Below are 23,151 nucleotides of genomic sequence, written 5' to 3' on the forward strand. Positions count from 1 at the left end.
ATGTGTTTATTAATGGTGTGAAGGTAATCGTGTGTGATTTTCTGCCAGCGTTCATGTTGTGGTTTTCAACTGTCACAGCATTTTCTTTAGAAAGTACAATATAATTATATTTTATTTTTTTATTTTGTCCTGTCCAGCCACTCAGGCAAATCATATTGTTGATGTAGATGCCCATATCTTCTGTACAGATTTACTTTACACAAGAGAAGTGTGGGATACTTCTCTTGTTGCCTTGTTTGTATTTGACTTTATTAAATACATTTATTTAATATTTGGCGCATCCAGGGGATAGTGAAGTGTGAAGTGAAGTGAATTATATTTATATAGCGCTTTTTTCAAGTGACTCAAAGCGCTTTTACATAGTGAAACCCAATATCTAAGTTACATTTTTAAACCAGTGTGGGTGGCACTGAGAGCAGGTGGGTAAAGTGTCTTGCCCAAGGACACAACGGCAGTGACTAGGATGGCGGAAGCGGGGATCGAACTTGCAACCCTGAAGTTGCTGACACGGCCGCTCTAGAAAGAAGATGAAAAAAGAATACAGAAATTGCGGGGACAAGAGGGTGATAAGACAGAGAGACAACAACAACAGAACAACATCAGCAAACACAAGATTTACAAATATCATACGAAAAATTATAGCAAAAAAGCAGTTAGTGAAGTAAATATTAATAACAGAAAAATGACTATGAACAATATTGCACTACAAATGGAGAAATAAAAATACCAATAGAAATAGCACGATTGATAATAATTAATAATAATAATTACCTCTATTATTAACGATACAGTTGTTTCAAATGCAACACTACATATATGTGATGATAACTTGAAATACAAAAGAAAGCAGACAAAGGGAGGGGAAGAAAGAGAAGTGGTCAATATTAACCTTGTAGATTGTTATAATAAAAATAGGTTCAGCTTTAATATAACTACGTTTATATATGTTTGATGAAAGTGATTGTACCTTATTTGGGTAGGTTAAAACAAAGATTTCTCATAACTTGAACTTGATTTAGATCCCTTAAGTCCTCCTGCTCTTGTATGTGTTTACCTGCAAGCCTAAGTCCACATAAAACTACCTGCAGGTAAAATTGGCATAAAAAATGGATTAACGAAATATACATGTATGTGCCTGCATGCCATTTTCCAACTGTGCTTGAAAATGTACAATGACCCAGTACATGCTCTCTCCAACTTTCGATAATGGGTTATTATCGAGGTTATGCTGAAGAGCCCCTTGATCTCAACACTAGTTTAGGACGGCAATCTGGGTTGTTTGCCCTTTGAATACACAAGCTAGGGCTGGGCGATATGGCCTTTTGTTACCGTAATATCTCAATATTTTTGGGCCATGTCACGATATACGATATATATATCACGATATTTTGCCTTAGCCTTGGATGAACACTTGATACATATAATCACAGCAGTATGATGATTCTATGTGTCTACATTAAAACATTCTTGTTCATACTGCATTAATATATGCTCATTTTAAACTTTCATGCAGAGAGGGAAATCACAACTAAGTCAATTTAGCAAATCTGTATTTATTAAACACTTATTAAGCAGTGGCACAAACATTCATGTCATTTCCAAAACAGAAAGTGCAAGATTGTCAGAGACATTTTAAAACAAGCTATTAGTGCACTTTTGTGCATGATGTCACTAAGATGACATTTTAAAACAACACTAAATTAAAAAGCAACTTTTTGTACAGAACGCCACTACAATAGTTAAAAATAAATAACGTGCACTTTTGTGCATGATGTCACAAGATATTTCAATAACTGTCAAATAAAAATGAGCTGCATAATAGGAAATCAAATAGTGTATGTCCTTCGCTATGTGGTAGGTTCCTGCGGACGTTATCTCCTTCTGTTGTTGATTTTTTTTTCATACGGTGTTGATCTGGAAATTGTTGCTTCGGCATTTTGTTGGTGTGGCACCGAATGGAGATGTTGACATGCAGTATAAAGCACTCTTCATTCTCTAGCGGGTGACTTTTCAAATAATGCTACAAATGAGCAGTGCTGCTACTTTTTGTAGCAACGCTTTTGCCGCATAATTGTTCAACATATTCCCGCTTGAAGCCAAACCACCGCCAGATGATGGACCCCGTGCTGTTTTTCTTGGGAATTAATTCTTCCTCCATTTGTTACCAGATTTGCACCTTCTCTCTCTCATATTACCACTCGCAACGCACCGTTAGCATCACAACTAATGTTACCCATGTAGCTACCTCTCTGCTCGGGGAGGGCGTGTGACGTTGCACGCGTGACAGTATGTGACGTATGTAAGAAGGTGCGCTTGTTTATGTCTCTGTGAGAAGGAGAGACAAGAAAGAGTGGGAAACGCATGCAGTGTAATGCCCGCAGCTAAAAGCAACTGTGTGAGAACATACACTCGAATATCACAATATAGTCATTTTCTATATCGCATAGAGACAAACCCGCGATATATCGAGTATATCGCCCAGCCCTAACTCAAGCACTAGTTAACTGTAAAAAGTCTGCATACTTTTCGTAATTATTTTGCAAATGTTTGATCAAATTTGTGGTGGTTCAACTCTGCTTCCGTCACTTGAGACACTTGTGTGGCACAAATTGCTTTGAGCAGCTTCTCTCTTCCTTGCAAGTAAAGCAACTCCACACTGCAAAGATGAAAACAGCCATTGACTCACGCCTTTGTAATGTGTCTAATTGCTACAGTGTGTTGCAGCTGCTGTGTCTCCTTTTATGGCATGTCAGGCAAAGTCAAACTGTGTTTGGGTCTTTGGATTGGATCGGAGAGGTTTTTATTTTAAACCCCCAATATCTGATCCACTATCCGATATGGTAGGGCTACACCATACCGGCCCCCGAGTTCAGTTCAAAACTTGTGAGACAAACATTGTGTTGCAAATTCCTGAAAACACTAGTGAGTGTTTGTAGTGTTGTGATCAGATGTTATTACAGGTATGACCGCTAGGAGTCAGTACTGGTTAGTATGCTGCTTACCGTACCACATAAAGTGGTAGAACAAGACTGCATAAAAGACACATGTATGTTGTTGAGAACATGGAGCATTAAAAGTTAAGTCACTTGCTATCAACAGCCTCATCCTTCAAACACGAACATGACATGTAGCGAGTGCTCATGTCGTATTGAGGAACTTGGATCATTGTAAAAACATCCTTGCATTGACCTTTAACATTGCTAGCAAACATTCAAACTTGGCATTCCTCAAGGCACCCTTTTAATTCATCTCCTCTTTTGGAAGCCATGTTTATGTAATGTGATTTATGGAACTATGGTGTTGCTATAGCTCAGTGCTTCTCAATTATTTTCTGTTACACGCTCCCACTCCCCCTGCAAGTATAGATAGTATAATGTGTGTATAAAATTGTTGTAGGTACACCTCTGCATAACATTGTATCCTTATTAACATTAATGAAAAAAGAAAAATAGATCAACTTGCAATAAAGAATAACTGTATTAATGTAGTTTTTTAGTCTTTAATAGAAAATATTAAAAGTGCCAGAAATGCTTACATTTTGTAAAATGTTTTATAATTTGTTCACCGACTTGAACCATTTGATACTGAAAAATAAAATGTAATAAAGTCAATACATAATATTTAGGGCTGTCAACGTTAACATGTTAAGGCATGTGATTAATAAGAATAAGTTATTGTGCTTTTTTGATTGAAACTTTATTAGAAGATTGCACAGTGAAGTACATATTCCGTACAATTGACCAGTAAATGGTAACACCCGAATACGTTTTTCAACTTGTTTAAGTCGGGGTCCACTTAAATTGATTCATGATACAGATATATACTATCAAATATATACTAACATCATAATACAGTCATCACACAAGATAATCATCAGAGTATATACATTGAATTATTTACATTATTTACATTATTTAAAAATATGAATGAAGATTAATCACATCCGCATTAAGGTCTAACCCGGAAGACACACATTTGTTACACAGTCTGTGATGACGATGAGAGGTGGCCAATTTTGCTTCAAAACAGAACTTTGGATAAAACTGAGGTAACTTGTTGGTATTGCAACGACATACGTTATTATCATTGACGCACATCAAGTTCAAAATACCATCTTAAAGCGAAACACATACTCAAGGATGACGCCAACAGTGTTGCCAATCCTCTTGGCGACTTCTTCTGTAAGCGGCTACTTGTGACAAATTTAGCGACTTTTCCCGGTGATATTGGAGACTTTTTTGTCTCTTGCAGACTTGTTTGTGTTTTGGAGCCTCTGAGGTGAAAGCAAGCAGCAGTCACCGTCCTCAGCAAGCAGATACGGCTGCTGCCGGTCAGCTCGTGCTGTTGTGCCAATAGATACGTGCTAGCATGAATGCTAGCTACATCTACAAGAAGCAGAGGAGAATGCTACATTGGCAAAGTTTACTGATTCAATGTTGTCAACAAAAGTAGCCCAGTTAAGTTAAACATAGGCCTTGCTCAACGGACAGCCACCCCATGTAAGACATCTACATCTGTGAAGACCAAGGCCTGCAAGAAGATGTGATTCATATCACCACAGCTGATCTGTCGAATGATACCTTGAAGAGGCACAATTACAGTAAGGATGAACCAACTGTACTGCAGAAACAAGACAATCAAGTTGCAACTACAGACTGAATGTGAATATATGTTGCTTTCTGGAGAGCGTTGGACATCTGTAAGTAACCATAACAAGCTGGGGTCACATTGTACCAAAAAATACATCAGCATTGTCATCTGAAAAAGGTAAACAAGCTTGTTGGTTTTGACTAATGTTTGAATTAAAGAACAGTATATGGTGCACTATGTTAAGTTGTTTATGAGTGTGTTTACTACATTATCGATTAGTAACTGGACCTTGTTTGCAAGATTATTGCAAAGACTTTCAAAATGTGCTCCCAATTCTTACTATACTTTCTGTCACCAGGTTTTGAGCAAATCAATGACTTGCTGTTCAGTAAAACATAAGAAAAAACTTTCCTGAATGACATTCTGACTACTAAATTGCATCTATATCCAAATATTGGGGTATTTTCTTCAGCAAATTGTATTTATGCAAGCAAAAAATAACCCGTGATTATTCATGACTAATCACAGGTTTAGAGTGTGATTAATCTGATTAAAAAATGTATCACTTGACAGCCCTAATAATAATACATTAAAAACGATCACCAACATTAACTCGGGAGGACAATACATTTAACACTTTAACCTACAAAAAAATAAAAAATACAGCAACATATGCTGATTTTTTTTTTTTTTTATCAAAATGAGAAAGTCGGGATTACTGGCTACATTGAGCACGTTTTGTCGTGCACAGGTTTTCGAAGCAGGGTTTGAAGCACGATACTGCATGATACTGATAAAGCATGTCACACGCGGCCCCCGGCATCCCACAGCACCCTTCCCCCCAAGAGTGGGCCCGCCTTACTATTTGAGAAGAACTGTTGTAGTTGTTGACTTCAGATGCAGTCAGTAGTTATTTGTTTCACATCTTAAGTCATCCATCCATCCATTTTCTACCGCTTATTCCCTTTGGGGTCGCGGGGGGCGCAGGAGCCTATCTCAGCTACAATCGGGCGGAAGGCGGGGTACACCCTGGACAAGTCACCACCTCATCGCAGAGCCAACACAGATAGACAGACAACATTCACACTCACATTCACACACTAGGGCCAATTTAGTGTGGCCAATCAACCTACCCCCGGGTGCATGTCTTTGGAGGTGGGAGGAAGCCAGAGTACCCAGAGGGAACCCATGCAGTCACGGGGAGGACATGCAAACAGAAAGACTACTCAGGACCTTCGTATTGTGAGGCAGATGCACTAACCCCTCTATCACTGTGCTGCCCATCTTAAGTCATACTAATAGTAATTCTGTAGGTTCCATTTTAGGTCCTCTCTTTTTCACCATTTGGGCTATTTAACTGGTAGCGCGGGTGTTCAGTTAAAACAAATTTGTGAGAGGCTGTAATTTTTGCAGAGGATTCTTAAAAGCACAAGAGTGCTGTCATAAATGATCTTTGACTCGCTTTATTGCGGAAGGTCCTTAAAAACAGCAGAGCTCTCCTGTAAGTCTGAAGTAACTCCTCACCATGTTGTGACTGTAAAATAAATAGACCAACATCAGAGGTCTACTGCTGGTTCTACTGAATATACCAGTGATTCTCAAACTGTGGTACGTGTATAAAGAGAGTATGGCCAACTCGGTTTCAAGCGATCTCCTCAATGATTGGTCAAAAGGCACTCACGTGACTAAAGAATTGCTACTAACTTTGAGCTGATGCTATTTGTTTGCGGTGCTTCCTGGTTAGTTTATCAATGTGTAAAAATGCCCTTTTGTGCAGAATGGGGCTGCTCCACCTGCAAGAATTGTGGAAAGTTTTTTTTTTTTACATTGCTTTCCCTACAACCGAGAAATAAGTTAAGTATGGGAAAGAAGGTTCACCATCAACACTGGAGAGCCACTGATTACACAACATTGGCGTTTTGTTCAAGAGGAACACACACGGGCCAACACAAAAAAATAACAGAATAAATTATTGCATTTAAGAGATGGTTCCACAAAAACAGAATATAGTTTGAATCTCAGTAAAAGTATAATATTGCAATTCGGTAACAGCAGAAGAGAAAGTCAAACACAAATACAAATGGACAGACATTGAAAGAATAAAAGTCACCAAAATTTGGGTGTGATAATAGATGAGAAAGTGAACTGGAAAACTCATGAAAAATATACAGCATAAAGTGGCAATAAATACGTCAATAATGACTAAAGCAAAATATTCTCTGGACAAACATTTCTCCATATTCTCTACTGCTTGCCAGTGTTACAAATATCTGAGTTATTGTGCAGAAATATGGAGAAATAACTGCAAAAGTACACTTATTCACTTACTATGTTACAAAAAAGAAAGCTCAGTTATAATAATACATAACGAGTGATGCATATAGTGATGGCAAATACATTGAAGGCAGACACCACAGTTGACAAAGTTCAGACAAAAGTCATCATATATCCATGATTATTGGTCCAAAGCTAATTAGGATTTTCGAAAAATGAGGCTAGTATGTTTTATGGTCGCTCTGTGTATTTTTTTATGTTTATTGCACCGTGCAGGCGTGTTAGAGTGCCTGCTGGTCACAAAACACTTCAGGAATGTAGCAGCAGAGTGCGTCAAATACGGCCACAAAGTTATATTTTCACTAAATGAAGCATGTTTTCTTGTAAGTTTAGGAGCTGGAGTATGTTTAGAACTATATATAGATGTATTATTTTGGTTTATTCGTCAGAAAAACTAACATCAAAACGACAGAAATTGCATAGCCGCGCACTTTCTCAGTCGCAGTCATTGCGCCTGTTGTTTATGTGGCCACACTCTCTTCATACACCACTCTGCCACTAGTGCTATGCGGGCTTCATCTAGTGGTACGCCAAAGAATCACTCGATTAAAGTACCGTTTTTAAATTGTTCGATATACAAACTGGGGTTTGGTATTTATTTTTTGGATATGGACATAACAGTTACATTACCATACCATATCATACCAACTTTATTTATAAAGCCCTTTAAAAACAACCACAGTTGAAGAACAAAGGGCTGTACACCACAAAGAAATACAGGCAAAGGACAGACTAAAAAATAACATTTAAAACAGAAGTAAAATACACATTGAAAAAACAAATACAAATTACCCTAAAGACAATTTGTTAGATAAAAAGCAGTTAAAAAGTTAAAAACAGTTAAAAAAGTTAAAAACAGTTTAAAGTCTCATGCTGGGTTAAAAGCCAGTGAATAAAAATGAGTTTTAAGAAGGGTCTTAAAAATAGCCATGTCTCACATGGAGAGGGAGACCCGATGCACTTGTCTCGATACCAATATTTTGGTACCGGTACCAAAATGTATTTCGATACTTTGATACTTTTCTAAATAAAGAGGACCACGAAAATGGCATTATTGGCTTTATTTTTAAAAAATGTTTTACGGTACATTAAACATATGTTTCTTATTGCAATCGAAGAACAATTTCGGCCTTAAATAAAATAGTGACCACACTTAATCTTTTAGGATTAAGTAAGCAAACAAAGTGTGACGATGTGTTACATCACGTCTTCCTTAGTTTGTGTTTATTTCCTGTGTAGTGATCTTATTTTCGGTTCCTTTCTCTGCATGTTTCCCTGAGCGCTCTTTCCCCTCACCTGGCCACACCTGGTAGTGATTGTCAATCAGTTGGCTTTTGTAAATGCCGACCTCGCCCTTTCGTCAGGGCTCGTGGATTATTTTGTGTTAAATGCCACATACTGTCTGGCTCTCCTTATATGCTGTTTATTGCTTTTGTGCACTTCCCTGCTGCACCTCGTGCCTTTTTGTGGACATTAAACGACTCTTACCTGTACGTCGTCCTCCTGTCTCCTGCATCTTGGGGTCACAACTACCGCAGCCATGCGAGTCTGTGACACAAAGGCTCCTAATTTGGGTGCTGACGTGTGCAGTAACATATTGTGTCATTTCCCATTCTATTATTTTGTCAAAATTATGAAAGACAAGCGGTACATAATTCATTATTAATCTACTTCTTCATTTACCTTTAATATCAGCTTAGTTTCTTTTTTACCATGTTCTATTTACACTTGTGTTAAAATGTAATAAACACTTAATGTTCGGTTGTTTAGATGCTTTACATTAGTTTTGGATGATACCACAAATTTGGGTATCGATCCGATACCAAGTAGTTACAGGATCATACATTGGTCATATTCAAAGTCCTCATGTGTCCAGGTACGTATATCCTGAGTTCATAAACATAATATACATTGTTTTTAAATGAAAAATATTGAAATATCGCTGTAATCATAGTAGTATCGACTAGATATGCTCTTGTACTTGGTATCATTACAGTAGATCCACCCATGGCATTTGTTTACATTGAGGAGTGCAAGCTATTGTTAGCGGTGACGCCAGTGAGCTACAGCATCCTCCTACGGTGTGTAGTGAAACATGTTTAGCTATTCCTCGTCCTGCAGGGATGATACTTATAAGAAACTTACTTCATTTGTCGCCATGGAAGCGAGGATTAGTGATTTAGAAGTAGCTAAAACACTGCAGACTGCCGATGGACCTTAGCCGCTAGCTAGATAGCCAAGTTTTAAAGCACCTCATGTAGAGCGGCATTTCAGTCTTATAGCTTCTTCTTTATCGTTAGTTTTTAAGCCAAAATGCATCCATTCTCTCTTTTCTGTCGTACCCCGTGATTGTGCGCTGCCGAACATGCTCCTCTTCTCGTAAAACCAGCAATGGGAAAGGGAACCGGTATTTTTCAAAGGTAGTATAGTACCGTTGTTTTATTCATTAGTTCCGCTGTACTTTACTAGTACCGGCGTACCATACAACCATAATAGGAACACAGTGATACTGTTCAAACTGTGTGGCCAAAAATATTAAATATACCTGTTAAATAAAACATCTGCCTTGTTTTAATGAATGTGTAGGCCTACTACACTACTGTATTTTAATGTTGGTCATTATGGTGATACTTGGAGAGCCAAGTGTTTTCTGAGGTGGTACTTGGGGAAGAGAAATTGAGAACCCGTGGAATATACAAAATGAGACAAAAGTAAAGGGACACCTTTGTCCCCGCGGTCCTAAGCTTTCTGGAAATATGGCCCCAAAACTATTTACAGGAATTAAATATCACTGCAGTGCTGACTATCAGAATGGAGCATCCCTAGTCAAGGCCAACATGGCTACATATTCACATTGCAAGGTCTTACTGCCTCTACCTAGATTACTCCTGCATGTTAGTCTGCTTGAACTGCTTTTCATAAAGCAAACAGAAAGTGCTGGCCTTTTCTGTCTAGAAATATCTGTTCACCAAAAATATGTATATTTTTTATTGGTTGACTACCTACACTCTGCACAATGACACTGAAGTTGAATCTAATCTAAATGGATGCTAAGGTGGGCTGACAAGATCGACAAGAAGGAGACTAACACCACTTTAGAAATATTTTTTTCATGGCAGTAATAATAAGTGCTGCTGGTGTATAGGTTGAAGGAGGGAGGCGGAGAGTGGGAGGAAGATGCTTTTAAGCCAGGTGTCAGTCTTTATCAGTTCAGAGTTTGGCAGCTGAGGGTTGCCAAGCATGTCTCTCATGTGGAGAACTGGCACCTAAATATGCACTTGCCATGTTACTCAATGGCTCTGCTGCAGGTTTTATTGAGCATGATGACACTCCAAATCTATGATAGCGTTGCATGAGATGGAACTGGAGATATAAATGAACAAGATAATAAAAAGTATGAACCGATCTTGATATGAGATTTTATGTGAAGTAATTATTTGCCTTGTATCCAAAAGATAACTATAGAGAAAATTTTATTTTATGGGAACTTTAAAATATCTTTCATTTACCCCAAAAGACCTCCAGTCTGATATGAGTGCAGTGGTGCAGAGATAGCTGCCGTGCAAAATGTTAGCCGGTGTTCACTGACACAATACAAGAATTGACTTTGGTGATTCATGCGGACCATAAAGAACCTGATAAAATATTTTTTTTTCCCGATGTTGTTCTCAAGGCAAACACGGTATAAAATTTCCTACATGAAGGGAGGAACGCTGAGCTGAAATGTCGTTGTATCGCCACGTAACTGAGATTACAAACAACACAGCATTTACATACAGATGAGATAACATTTGCATAATTTCTGTCTGGGTCACAAGAATTAAACTTAACTCAATGCATTTGACAGCACAGGTGGAACAACTTCTGGTGATGGATATTTAGGCTTGTTTTGCAGGGATTCCAAATCAAATATTGCAGTGCAATTACTTCCCGTGCAATATTGAGGCGATGACTCTGACTAGTAATGCTGAAGAAGCATCCTATTGAAAGGTTATTGTGCAAACCAGCACACTTGGTTGCTATATGACGCTTTTCCATCTGATGGACACTCACATCAACTGCTAAATTAACAATCATCGCAACACAAATGAGAAGTAGAACAGACAAGAGAGTCCAAGGTGTCAACATTCTTGCTTCTGGTATCCATAGCAACAGAGCTGTTGGGCTCATTACGGTTTCCACACAGTGTGTAATCAGGAGGTTTTCCAGAGAGCACCCTTCATTGTCCAAATAACAAATGGTACATTGGCGCCCTCAGATAAATGGCAGATGATAATCTAGCCACACACCACAACAGCCCACATTTGTCATGCAGGAGCACACAATCACATTGTACATACGTATATATGTTTGTGTGTGTGTGTGTGTGTGTGTGTGTGTGTGTGTGTGTGTGTGTGTGTGTGTGTGTGTGTGTGTGTGTGTGTGTGTGTGTGTGTGTGTGTGTGTGTGTGTGTGTGTGTGTGCGTGTGTGTGTGGTACTAGTGTCTAGCTGGTTGTGCTAAAGGGGTTTGCAAAAAAGTTGCGGTGCCTTAACAACTTCTCACCTGTCAACACATTTTTTTGAATTGTTAGATGGTTTTAGCTAAAGCTATGTCCTGTTATGTTTTTCCAATGGAATTAAGATTTAATATTTAAATGGCATCTGCATGTCGTTGCCACACTTACAATATGTCTCAGAGCTCCAAATAACCATATATATAAAACCAAAGTATTCTCAAATCAATGTAAGCTGCTGAACCTTGATAGTTTACGAGGATTTTAATCTACATTTAAAACACTTCCTTGTGGTCTAGATCAGTGTTTTTCAACCAATGTGCCGCGGCACACTAGTGTGCCGTGAGATATTGTCTGGTGTGCCGTGGGAAATTATGCAACTTCACCTAATTGGTCCAAAAAATATTGTTTGCAAATCAATAAATATAATAATGTGCCGTTGTCTAGTCTAGTGCATGTGCTGTGTAGAGCTTGGCAGGGTAACCTTGTAATACTCCATATCAGTAGGTGGCAGCAGGTAGTTCATTGCTTTGTAGAAGTCGGAACGCGTCGAGGATGGTTTGTCGTGATCCCAATATGCAGAGCACAGCGGGAGACAGCGTGCAGGTAAAAAGGTATGTAACGCTTAAACCAAAAATGAACAAAAAGGCAAGTCACGCTAGGAAAAGGCACTGAAGCATAGGGATTGCTATGCAAAACAAAAGTAAAACTGAACTGGCTACAAAGTAAACAAAAACAGAATGCTGGACGACAGCAAAAACTTACAGCGTGTGGAGCAGATACGGCGTCCACAAAGTACATCCGTACATGACGTGACAATCAACAATGTCCCCACCAGAAGGATAGCGTACGCACAACTTAAATAGTCTTGATTGCGAAAACAAAGCAGGTGCGGGCTGGGCTGGCAATGGAAGGTGTGAAGCTGCTATAGGAGAACACAAACAAAACAGGAAGAGTCACCAAAATAACAGCGCAAGACAGGAACTAAAGCCCTACACACAGGAAACAACAACAAACTCAAAACAAGGCATTACAACCTGGTGGAGTTTCATTTTTTAACCTTTTCTGCTGGTGGTTTGCCTCCGTATTTTTTTAATGAAAAAAATGTGCCTTGGCTCAAAAAAGGTTGAAAAACACTGGTCCAGATTACATGTATTAGATATGCTTTGATATACATTGTGCGTGATTTAAAATAAACGTGTTCCCAGATTGCAAATGAAACCATGCCTCACACTCTCCAAAAGTATCAGATTTTTTTTTTTTTTTAAATGTACACTGTTTAAATATATATCTTGAAGTCAGTACCGATATTTTTTTTGCAGATACGGTCGAAAATAAACTTCATAAACATTATGTTATTACACAAACACGCACCCTAACTCCATCCAAAGCCTTCGCCGCTTCACGCCCCACCTCCCTCCCAGTGCGGTGTGCTGACCACAGATCTACCTACTGCACTGTAACACCCCGATCCCCCATACCCCATTGTAAGTTTGCATGTACAATGTGTGTGCTTATATGTGCTTATGTTAAGGTCCTCGGCTAAGCAATTCAGTTCTTAGTGTGTATCAATCAAATAGTGTGGCCAGTCAGCAGGATCAATGGGGGCAGCTTTAATAGATTCAAAGGCATCTGTTGAAGCTGAGGATGTGTCTTCAGGTTGTTGGTTAGTAACATTGAGTCAGCTGCTACTACTTCATTATCCTGCAAGAAATCTAAACACACAGAACAACTTTGAAATATATACGTAAGTGTATTAATCGATCTACATCCCTATCCTCACCTATGGTCATGAGTTTTGGGTTATGACAGAAAGGACAAGATCACGGGTATAAGTGGCCGAAACGAGTTTACTCCGTCGGGTTGCGGAACTCTCCCTCAGAGATAGGGTGAGAAGCTCTGTCATTAGGGAGGAGCTCAGAGTAAAGCCAATGCTCCTCCACATCGAGAGGAGCCATATGTGGTGGTTTGGGCATCTGCTCAGAATGCCCCCCGAACGCCTCCCTGGGGAGGTGTTTAAGGTGTGTCCGACCGGTAAGAGGCCACGGGAAAGACCTAAGACACAGTGAAGAGACTATATCTCCCAGCTGGCCTGGAAACGCCTCGATATCCCCAGAGAAGAGCTGGATGAAGTAGATGGGGAGAGGGAAGTCTGGGCATCTCTGTTTAGGCTGCTGCCCCTGCAACCCGACTTCGGATAAATGGAGGACGATGGATGGATGGATGAATTAATAATGATGATTTTAGTTAAATTACAAGACCAACATTTTCAATTTTGACTCTGTTTTGAGTGTTCACTATTCCCTGTTAATATAATGCGTATATATAATATACTGTAATTATAAATCAAAGCATGTAGCCAAAGTATATAGAATATATGAGTATAATATAATGATTGGGTACAGTCCATATTATATGTACAGTATAACTTTTTACTTCTTATTCCAGTAATGTAGTTGTGGTAACTATACTTTTCTATTGCTTAAAAGGCCATATAACAGCACTGAAAGCTACTTTAGTGTGAGCAGGCAAGCTAATATCCATTATTAATATCAATTATTTTCTCTTGCAGAATCATGTTTTTAGTAATAAAATACATTTAAGCACTCATTTTAATGCAGCCAAAGTAAGACAACTATTTTCAGATGAATAGGCCTGAGTGGCTTAAGATCACCCATAGCAGGGGCCATAGGGGTCGGGTGCGATGTGAGCTGGGCGGCAGCTAGCTCTTGGGACGTGGAACGTCACCTCGGTGGGGGGGAGGAGCCTGAGCTAGTGCGCGAGGTGGAGAAGTTCCGGTTAGATCTAGTCGGACTCACTTCGACGCACAGCAAGAGCTCTGGAACCAGTTCTCTCAAGAGGAGCTGGACTCTCTTTCACTCTGGCGTTGCACGCAGTTAAAGGCGACGGGCTGGGGTGGCAAGCCTGCACATTGGAGTTCAACCCAGTGGACGAGAGGGTAGCTTCCCTCCGCCTTCGAGTGGGGGGACGGGTCCTGACTGTTGTTTGTGCTTACGCACAAAACAGCTGCTCAGAGTACCCACCCTTTTTGGATTTACTCGAGGGAGTACTGGAGAGTACTCTCCCGGGTAATTCCCTTGTTCTACTGGGGGACTTCAACGCTCATATTGGCAACGACAGTGAAACCTGGAGAGGCGTGATTGGGAAGAATGGCCGCCCGGAACTGAACCCGAGTGGTGTTTTGTTATTGGACTTTTGTGCTCGTCAGAGATTGTCCATAACAAACACCATGTTCAAACATAAGGGTGTCCATATGTGCACTTGGCACCAGGACACCCTAGGCCGCAGTTCCATGATTGACTTTGTAGTTGGGTCATCAGATTTGCGGCCTCATGTTTTGGACACTCGGGTAAAGAGAGGGGCGGAGCTTTCTACCGATCACCACCTGGTGGTGAGTTAGCTGCGATGGTGGGGGAGAATGCCGGATAGACCTGGCAGGCCCAAACGCATTGTGAGGCTCTGCTGGGAACGTCTGCCAGAGTCTCTTGTCAGAAAGAGTTTCAATTCCCACCAACGGAAGAACTTTGAATATGTCACAAGGGAGGCGCTGGACATTGAGGCCGAGTGGACCATGTTCCGTACCTCTATTGTCGAGGCGGCCGATTGGAGCTATGATCGCAAGGTGGTTGGTGCCTGTCGTGGCGGTAATCCTAGAACCCGCTGGTGTCCACCAGCGGTGAGGGATGCCGTCAAGCTGAAGAAAGAGTCCTATCGAGTCCTTCTGGCTCATGGGACTCAGGAAGCAGCGGACAGTTACTGACAGGCCAAGTGGTGTGCGGCTTCAGTGGTCGCAGAGGCAAAAACTCGGACATGGGAGGAGTTCGGGGAAGCCATGGAAAACGACTTCCAGACGGCTTCGAAGCGATTCTGGACCACCATCCGCCGCCTCACGGAGGGGAAACAGTGCACTGTCAACACCGTGTATGGTGGGGATGGTGTTTTGCTGACCTCGACTGCAGATGTTGTGGATCGGGAATACTTTGAAGACCTCCTCAATCCCACTAACACGTCTTCCTATGAGGAAGCAGTCCCTGGGGAATCTGTAATGGGCTCTCCTATTTCTGGGGCCGAGGTTGCCGAGGTAGTTAAAAAGCTCCTCCGTGGCAAGGCCCCGGGGGTGGATGAGATCCTCCTGGAGTTCCTTAAGGCTCTGGACACTGTGGGGCTGTCTTGGTGGACAAGACTCTGCAACATTGCGTGGACATCGGGGGCGGTACCTCTGGATTGGCAGACCAGGGTGGTGGTTCCTCTCTTTAAGAAGGGGAACCGGAGGGTGTGTTCCAACTATCGTGGGATCACACTCCTCAGCCTTCCCGGTAAGGTCTATTCAGGTGTACTGGAGAGGAGGCTAGGCCGGATAGTCGAACCTCGGATTCAGGAGGAACAGTGTGGTTTTCGTCCTGGTCGTGGAACTCTGGACCAACTATATACTCTCGGCAGGGTCCTTGAGGGTGCATGGGAGTTTGCCCAACCAGTCTACATGCGCTTTGTGGACTTGGAGAAGGCATTTGACCGTGTACCCCGGGAAGTCCTGTGGGGAGTGCTCAGAGAGTATGGGGTATCGGACTGTCTGCTTGTGGCGGCCTGCTCCCTGTATGATCAGTGTCAGAGCTTGTAAGTACAACCCGTTTCCAGTGAGGGTTGGACTCCGCCAAGGCTGCCCTTTGTCACTGATTCTGTTCATAACTTTTATGGACAGAATTTCTAGGTGCAGTCAGGGTGTTGAGGGGATCTGGTTTGGTGGCTGCAGGATTAGGTCTCTGCTTTTTGCAGATGATGTGGTCCGGATGGCTTCATCTGGCCAGGATCTTCAGCTCTCACTGGATCAGTTTGCAGCCGAGTGTGAAGTGACTGGGATGGGAATCAGCACCTTTAAGTCCGAGTCCATGGTTCTCGCCCGGAAAAGGGTGGAGTGCCGTCCCTGGGTTGGGGAGGAGATCTTGCCCCAAGTGGAGGAGTTCAAGTACCTCGGAGTCTTGTTCACGAGTGAGGGAAGAGTGGATCGTGAGATCGACAGGCGGATCGGTGCGGCGTCTTCAGTAATTCGGACGCTGTATCGATCCATTAGAGTGAAGATGGAGCTGAGCCGAAAGGCAAAGCTCTCAATTTACCGGTCGATCTACGTTCCCATCCTCACCTATGGTCATGAGCTTTGGGTTATGACCGAAAGGACAAGATCACGGGTACAAGCGGCTGAAATTAGTTTCCTCTGCCGGGTGGCGGGTCTTTCCCTTAGAAATAGGGTGAGAAGCTCTGACATCCGGGAGGAGCTCGAAGTAAAGCCGCTGCTCCTCCACATCAAGAGGAGCCAGATGAGGTGGTTCGGGCATCTGGTCAGAATGTCACCCGAACGCCTCCCTGGGGAGGTGTTTCGGGCACGTCCGACCGGTAGGAGGCTACGGGGAAGACCCAGGACACGTTGGGAAGACTATGTCTCCCGGCTGGCCTGGGAACACCTCGGGATCCCCCGGGAGGAGCTGGACGAAGTGGCTGGAGAGAGGGAAGTCTGGGCTTCTCTGCTTAGGCTGCTGCCCGCGTGACCCGACCTCGGATAAGCGGAAGAAAATGGATGGATGGATGGATGGGCTTGAGATCATTTAAAAATGACTGTGTCAAAAATTAGTCTGATATTGATTTAGATGTATTATTGTTGACCATATACAGTCGCGATCAAAAGTTTACATACACTTGTAAAGAACATAATGTCATGGCTGTCTTGAGTTTCCAATAATTTCTACAACTCTTATTTTGTCATGAATGTTTTTTGTGACAAACAAGTATGTGCTCTAATCACTCTATGACAAAAAAATAAGAGTTGTAGAAATTATTGGAAACTCAAGACAGCCATGACATTATGTTCTTTACAAGTGTATGTACACTTTTGACCATGACTGTATGTTGTATACGTTTTACTTGAAAAAAGTGGTCGTACAGTATGTTACAAATAATAACACCTGGATCTACATGTTGAGTCTGTCTCTCAGCAGCAAAGGGCGGCTGCTTGCTGTCTGAATAGACGCTGTAGTATAAAACACAAAATGGCACAAATGGCATTGCTTCATGCATTGTAACTCTAAAATACTTTCATATTGTACAAAACCAAAACCAGTGAAGTTGGCACGTTGTGTAAATCGTAAATAAAAACAGAATACAATGATTTGCAAATCCTTTTCAACTTACACTCAATTGAATACACTGCAAAGACAAGATATTTAATGTTCGAACTGAGAAACTTTTTTTTTTTTTTTAAATAATCATTAACTTAGAATTTAATGGCAGCAACACATTGCAAAAATGTTGGCACAGGAGCATTTTTACCACTACGTTGTACAGCTTAAGTTGTTCAACAGTCCGGGGTCTCCGTTGTCGTATTTGATGCTTCATAATGCCCCACACATTTTCGAAGGGAGACAGGTCTAGACTACAGGCAGGCCAGTCTACGAAGCCACGATGTTGTAACACATGCAGAATGTGGCTTGGCATTGTCTTGCTGAAATAAGCAGGGGCGTCCATGAAAAAGATGTTGCTTGGATGGCAACATATGTTGCTCCAAAACCTGTATGTACCTTTCAGCATTAATGGTGTCTTCACAGATGTGTAAGTTACCCATGTCTTGGGCACTAATACACCCCCATACCGTCACAGATGCTGGCTTTTGAACTGTGCGCCTATAACAGTCCAGATGGTTCTTTTCCTCTTGGTCCGGTGGACACGATGTCCAAAGTTTCCAAAAACAATTTGAAATGTGGACTCGTCAGACTACAGAACACTTTTCCACTTTGCATCAGTCCATCTTAGATGAGCTCAGGCCCAGCGAAGCCGGCTGCATTTCTAGGTGTTGTTGATAAATGGCTTTCACTTTGCATAGTAGAGTTTTAACTTGCACTTACAGATGTAGCGACAAACTGTAGTTACTGACAGTGGTTTTCTGATATCCTTTACACACTGATGCAGTACTGCCTGAGGGATCGAAGGTCACGGGCATTGCCGCTTCCGTACAGTGATTTCTCCAGATTCTCTGAACCTTTTGATGATATTACGGACCGTAGATGGTGAAATGCCTAAATTCCTTGCAATAGCTAATTGAGAAATGTTGTTCCTAAACTATTGGACAATTTGCTCACGCATTTGTTCACAAAGTGGTGACTCTCGCCCCATCCTTGTTTGTGAATGACTGGAAGCTGCTTTTATACCCAATCATGGCACCTACCTGTTCCCAATTAGCCCGTTCACCCGTGGGATGTTCTAAGTAAGTGTTTGATGAGCATTCCTCAACTTTCTCAGTCTATTTTGCCACTTGTGCCAGCTTTTTTGAAACATGTTGCAGGCATCAATTTCCAAATGACTTAATATTTGCAAAAAATAACAAAGTTTATCAGTTTGAACGTTAAGTATCTTGTCTTTGCAGTGTAGTGTACACAACATGCCAACTTCACTGGTTTTGGGTTTTGTATTTATTGATAACTAAAACATTTATAACAGGAAGAAATTGCCCTTTAATCAAATTCCAAAACTGAAAACCTTACATGTTTCTTCACGGCAAGGCTCAGGTGAATACAGTAACAACACCTCCTCTGTAGCAGCCTCTCTATGTGCCTGTCGTGGCTGTCAATAAGTTCTGATTGCATCTATATCATAGCACATAGCATCCATGATTTCATTTAAATAATAGCTTACGTTGCAGCCAAATGAGCCAATAGCCGAGCTTACATTATATTCAGTTTAAGTTTGGGTTATCGACTGTTTTACCCTCCGTGCATTTCTCGATTTTCTGCTTTACAAATGTTGTTTATTTACTTTATGTTTACTTAAGAATTTCGCCCAATTTAGTTTATACCGTACGCAAACTATTCTCGCTGGCCTCTGAATAGGAAGAACAGCAACAACAGCCTGTTGCTCTTAGCCCCTATAATAAAAGTCATGATGCTAACGCTAAATATTAATTTGCTGAGTGTACATACAAACCTCTGCTTTAACCCTGTATTTCCTCCTCCTTCCTTTGCTTTATAGGCTGCACCGGATAACTTTGATGCCCCCCTTTTTGTTGTAAAATATTATCAATCAGATAAAATTGCTCCACTACCCTTCTTCGATCATGATCCAACGTGACGTCACCCTCCACCAGCAGTAGCAGCATTATCAGTCAGGTTCATAGCGCTAGTAGCAGCACATCATAGGTCATACGTTAGATTGTTATTTTTTTTAAAAAGCGTTCCAATTAAGTGTACAGAGTGTGCATTATACATACAATTTGTATTTACGTATTTGTATTATTATTAAAATTGTTTTAATAAAAAAAATGTATTTGTTGTTTTACATTCTTCAATTTGGTGCCCCCTCCAAAGGATGGTGCCCCTGGCGGCCACCTGGTTCGCCTGTCAGGAAAGCCGGCCCTCAAGGATGTATAATGCCAAGGAGCCTAGAGAGTAACTAAAACAGTGTCACAGAGTTTATGACAGAGTTAGTGGCTTTGAATTCTTGACATTTATTGCCAAGTCATTCATGGATGTGGACATACTGGGAAAAAAGAAAATATGACTTTTTAGCTACCTATATTTAGTATATAGTCCATATTTAGTGGAGATGAACTAACATTGAAATGTGTGTCCACATTCTATAACTTTGCCACTATTAATCTTGTAGTGCTTTTGCAGCAATAGAAACATTACAGGAAGTATAAAGTATTAGAAAATAAGTAAACGTTCATGGTAAATCAGCAAAGCCTCTGAAAGCATCATCAAATCAATGTTAACATCATCCTTTTTTTTTCAATCTCCCTGAACAGATGAAATTACCCTTTTTGTATGGATTTTTGAAGGCTGATGTGTATGTTTAAGTCTTGGATATTAAATATTTAACGCTCTTTGAGCCTTCAGGATTAGAATATAAGATATCTCTGCACCATGTTTGTACACTAACAAGATCAGTTTACACTTTACTACGTACAAATAGTTCTGCAACAACTAAAGTGGACATTGTCCCAACCTTAACTTCTTTGCTTGCTCATATTTCACACCTCACTTGCTCCATTATTAGAACAGTTTCATGGTATTTTCCATTATTTTCAATTTAACAAACAAAGGCAACTTCAGGTGCATTGGTGTCTTAAAGAGAATGGAGTCATTTGGTGATAGCATATAATAAGCAGATGCTACTGTAATATTGTGCTCCTTATTATAAACAATGTAAGTCGTGATGAATCAGCACTTCTGCACAGCTACACGATTTGGGTTTGAATCTCATCTAAAACCGCATAGGCTTTTGATTTCCCTGTGCTTGTGGGTATTTGTCACGTCTATAAAGTGAATGTTGTAATACCTTGGTCATGTCCAACAGTCTCATCTGGTTTGTCTTTACTCTTGCAGCTGGAGGAGCTTCAGTGGCCCGATGGCGAGCAGGAGGTGCCCATCTCTGTGTGTAGTCTGCCTTGTAAGACCGGAGAGAGGAAGAAGAGGGTCAAGGGGATGCCATGCTGCTGGCACTGTGAGCTCTGTGATGGCTACCAGTACCAGTATGACGAAACCTCCTGCAGACTGTGTGCATATAACATGAGGCCCGACCCGAACAGAACTGCCTGCCAGCCCATCCCTATCATCAAGCTGGAGTGGCACTCCCCCTGGGCAGTCATCCCCGTCTTCCTGGCCATGCTCGGAATCATTGCCACCATTTTCATCATGGCTACATTTGTGCGCTACAATGACACACCCATTGTGCGCGCATCGGGCCGAGAGCTGAGCTACGTGCTGCTGACCGGCATCTTTCTGTGTTACATCACAACCTTTCTCATGATCGCCAAGCCTGACGTAGGCGTATGCGCCTTCAGGAGGATCTTCCTGGGTCTGGGTATGTGCATCAGCTACGCAGCGCTGCTCACCAAGACCAACCGCATTTATCGGATTTTCGAGCAAGGAAAGCAGACGGTCACAGCCCCCCGCTTCATCAGCCCAACCTCTCAAATCGCCATCACTTCCAGTTTGATCTGCGTCCAGCTGCTGGGTGTGCTCGTGTGGTTTGCCGTGGACCCTCCCAACACCATTATAGACTATGATGAGCAGAAAACCATCAACCCCATGCTGGCCCGTGGCGTACTGAAGTGTGACATTACAGACCTCCAGATCATCTGCTCACTGGGCTACAGCATCCTGCTGATGGTGACCTGCACCATCTACGCCATCAAGACCAGAGACGTACCAGAAGACTTCAACGAAGCCAAACCCATCGGCTTCACCATGTACACCACCTGTATCGTCTGGCTGGCCTTCATCCCTATTTTCTTTGGCACGGCCCAGTCTGCTGAGAAGGTTAGTCAATGACTCTCCTTGTCTGTGTCAAGGCCCCTTTGCTTTGTTTCTCTGTTTCCTTCAACTCATTAATTTACAGTCAGCCCTTCAGCCCTGCGTTTATCTTGTCCAAACACATGCACACATGCATATTTGTGAGACACAATATGATAAACAGTGCATGCAGAGAGCTTGTGCAATCATTTCACAACTGTATAACTTACAGGCTCATTTGCGTTTGATTTCTCATCACGCCATTTTGCATGGGGGTCCACACTTGTCCCAACACAGACAGAAAGCACACCAAAGGCAGAGAAGGGGTTGATGTTAGGGGGCCCGAATCCTGAAATGCCCGTGGAGTGTCGTGAATAGGGGAGTTGGCTGCTCCAGATCCCATTATTTCAGCTTTCACGCTTAGGGCTTCGTTTACACCATTATGTAGCATTCTGGGAAAGGAGACAAGCAGGTGGAGGAGGAAGAGGAACGAGTGTAGGAGGAAGGCACCAAGGAACAGGACGGGTAAATAGAAGTTTGATTCGACACATTCCATCTCTTGACAGCTGTTCTCTACCCAACGAAAGCATTTGACATTGAGCGCTCCTGGAGTTGATTGAGAATTTGACATTTTGACCTTCTGGGTGAGTTACTGCTTATCTGGCCAGCAGCCGCCAGAATACAGATGCATTCATCGAGCCCACTCATGAGCTGCGCGTGCGGCTCGCCGAGGCGTGTGCACAAAAACAGAGTGGAGGGAAAGTTTCCCCCCGACAGAATATCAATGCTGACAGGAAAGCGTTACTTATTCCAAACCTTTTGAGAAGGACAACACTCGATATTAGTCCTGCTAAGCAACTGCTTCAGATGGATCAGAAACCGATTTTCCCCACCTCAATTTGGTGCTGATTTCATAGACGAATTACACCCTCAGCAGCGATTAGGAGTTCATTATGTTACTCACAGAGAGCAGCGAAGCACTAATGTGTTTTCCTTTCCTCTTATGCAGTTAACTCCTCCTTTGCCTGTCACTTCGCACCACAGCGGCCTAGTTTAATGGCCTCTGTGGCTGCATGTCTGCTTGCTCCCCAGCTGCAGAAAGTGAGAAGTGCCTTTGCATGTCCTGAAAGCAGCCTTCGCATCGATGCCAGTGTAGTTAAGGGGATGCGCTTCCTTATTCATTTTCAAGCCATGCCAACGTTTTCAACATGAACAAATGTTTGCTTGTTTAAAACGGGACTCTCTTGTCTTGGATGAACCGGATGAGAAAAAAAAACGAGTGTGCAAAACGTGTATCTTGAAAATAATATGGCCAGTTGAGACAAAGACAAGATGGTATGATGTATATCTACAGTATATAAATTAGTGTTGTAACGATACCAATATTTTACTAAAATTATTTCGATACTTTTCGGTAGTTTTTGGTACTTTTCTAAAT

At 41.7% G+C, this 23,151-nt stretch overlaps 1 protein-coding gene across 2 annotated transcripts in view; it reads left to right on the forward strand.

The window, feature by feature from the left end:
* Positions 1–23,151, forward strand: part of LOC133653510 (metabotropic glutamate receptor 7-like) — a 133,912-nt gene that overhangs the window by 79,494 nt on the left and 31,267 nt on the right. For both annotated transcript variants that reach the window (XM_062052863.1, XM_062052862.1), the window contains one exon: positions 20,805–21,740. In XM_062052863.1, the coding sequence (XP_061908847.1) occupies positions 20,805–21,740 (936 nt within the window). The remainder of the gene's footprint in view (positions 1–20,804; positions 21,741–23,151) is intronic.

Source organism: Entelurus aequoreus, linkage group LG07 (assembly GCF_033978785.1).
Source record: "Entelurus aequoreus isolate RoL-2023_Sb linkage group LG07, RoL_Eaeq_v1.1, whole genome shotgun sequence".
Classification (NCBI taxonomy): Eukaryota; Metazoa; Chordata; class Actinopteri; order Syngnathiformes; family Syngnathidae; genus Entelurus; species Entelurus aequoreus.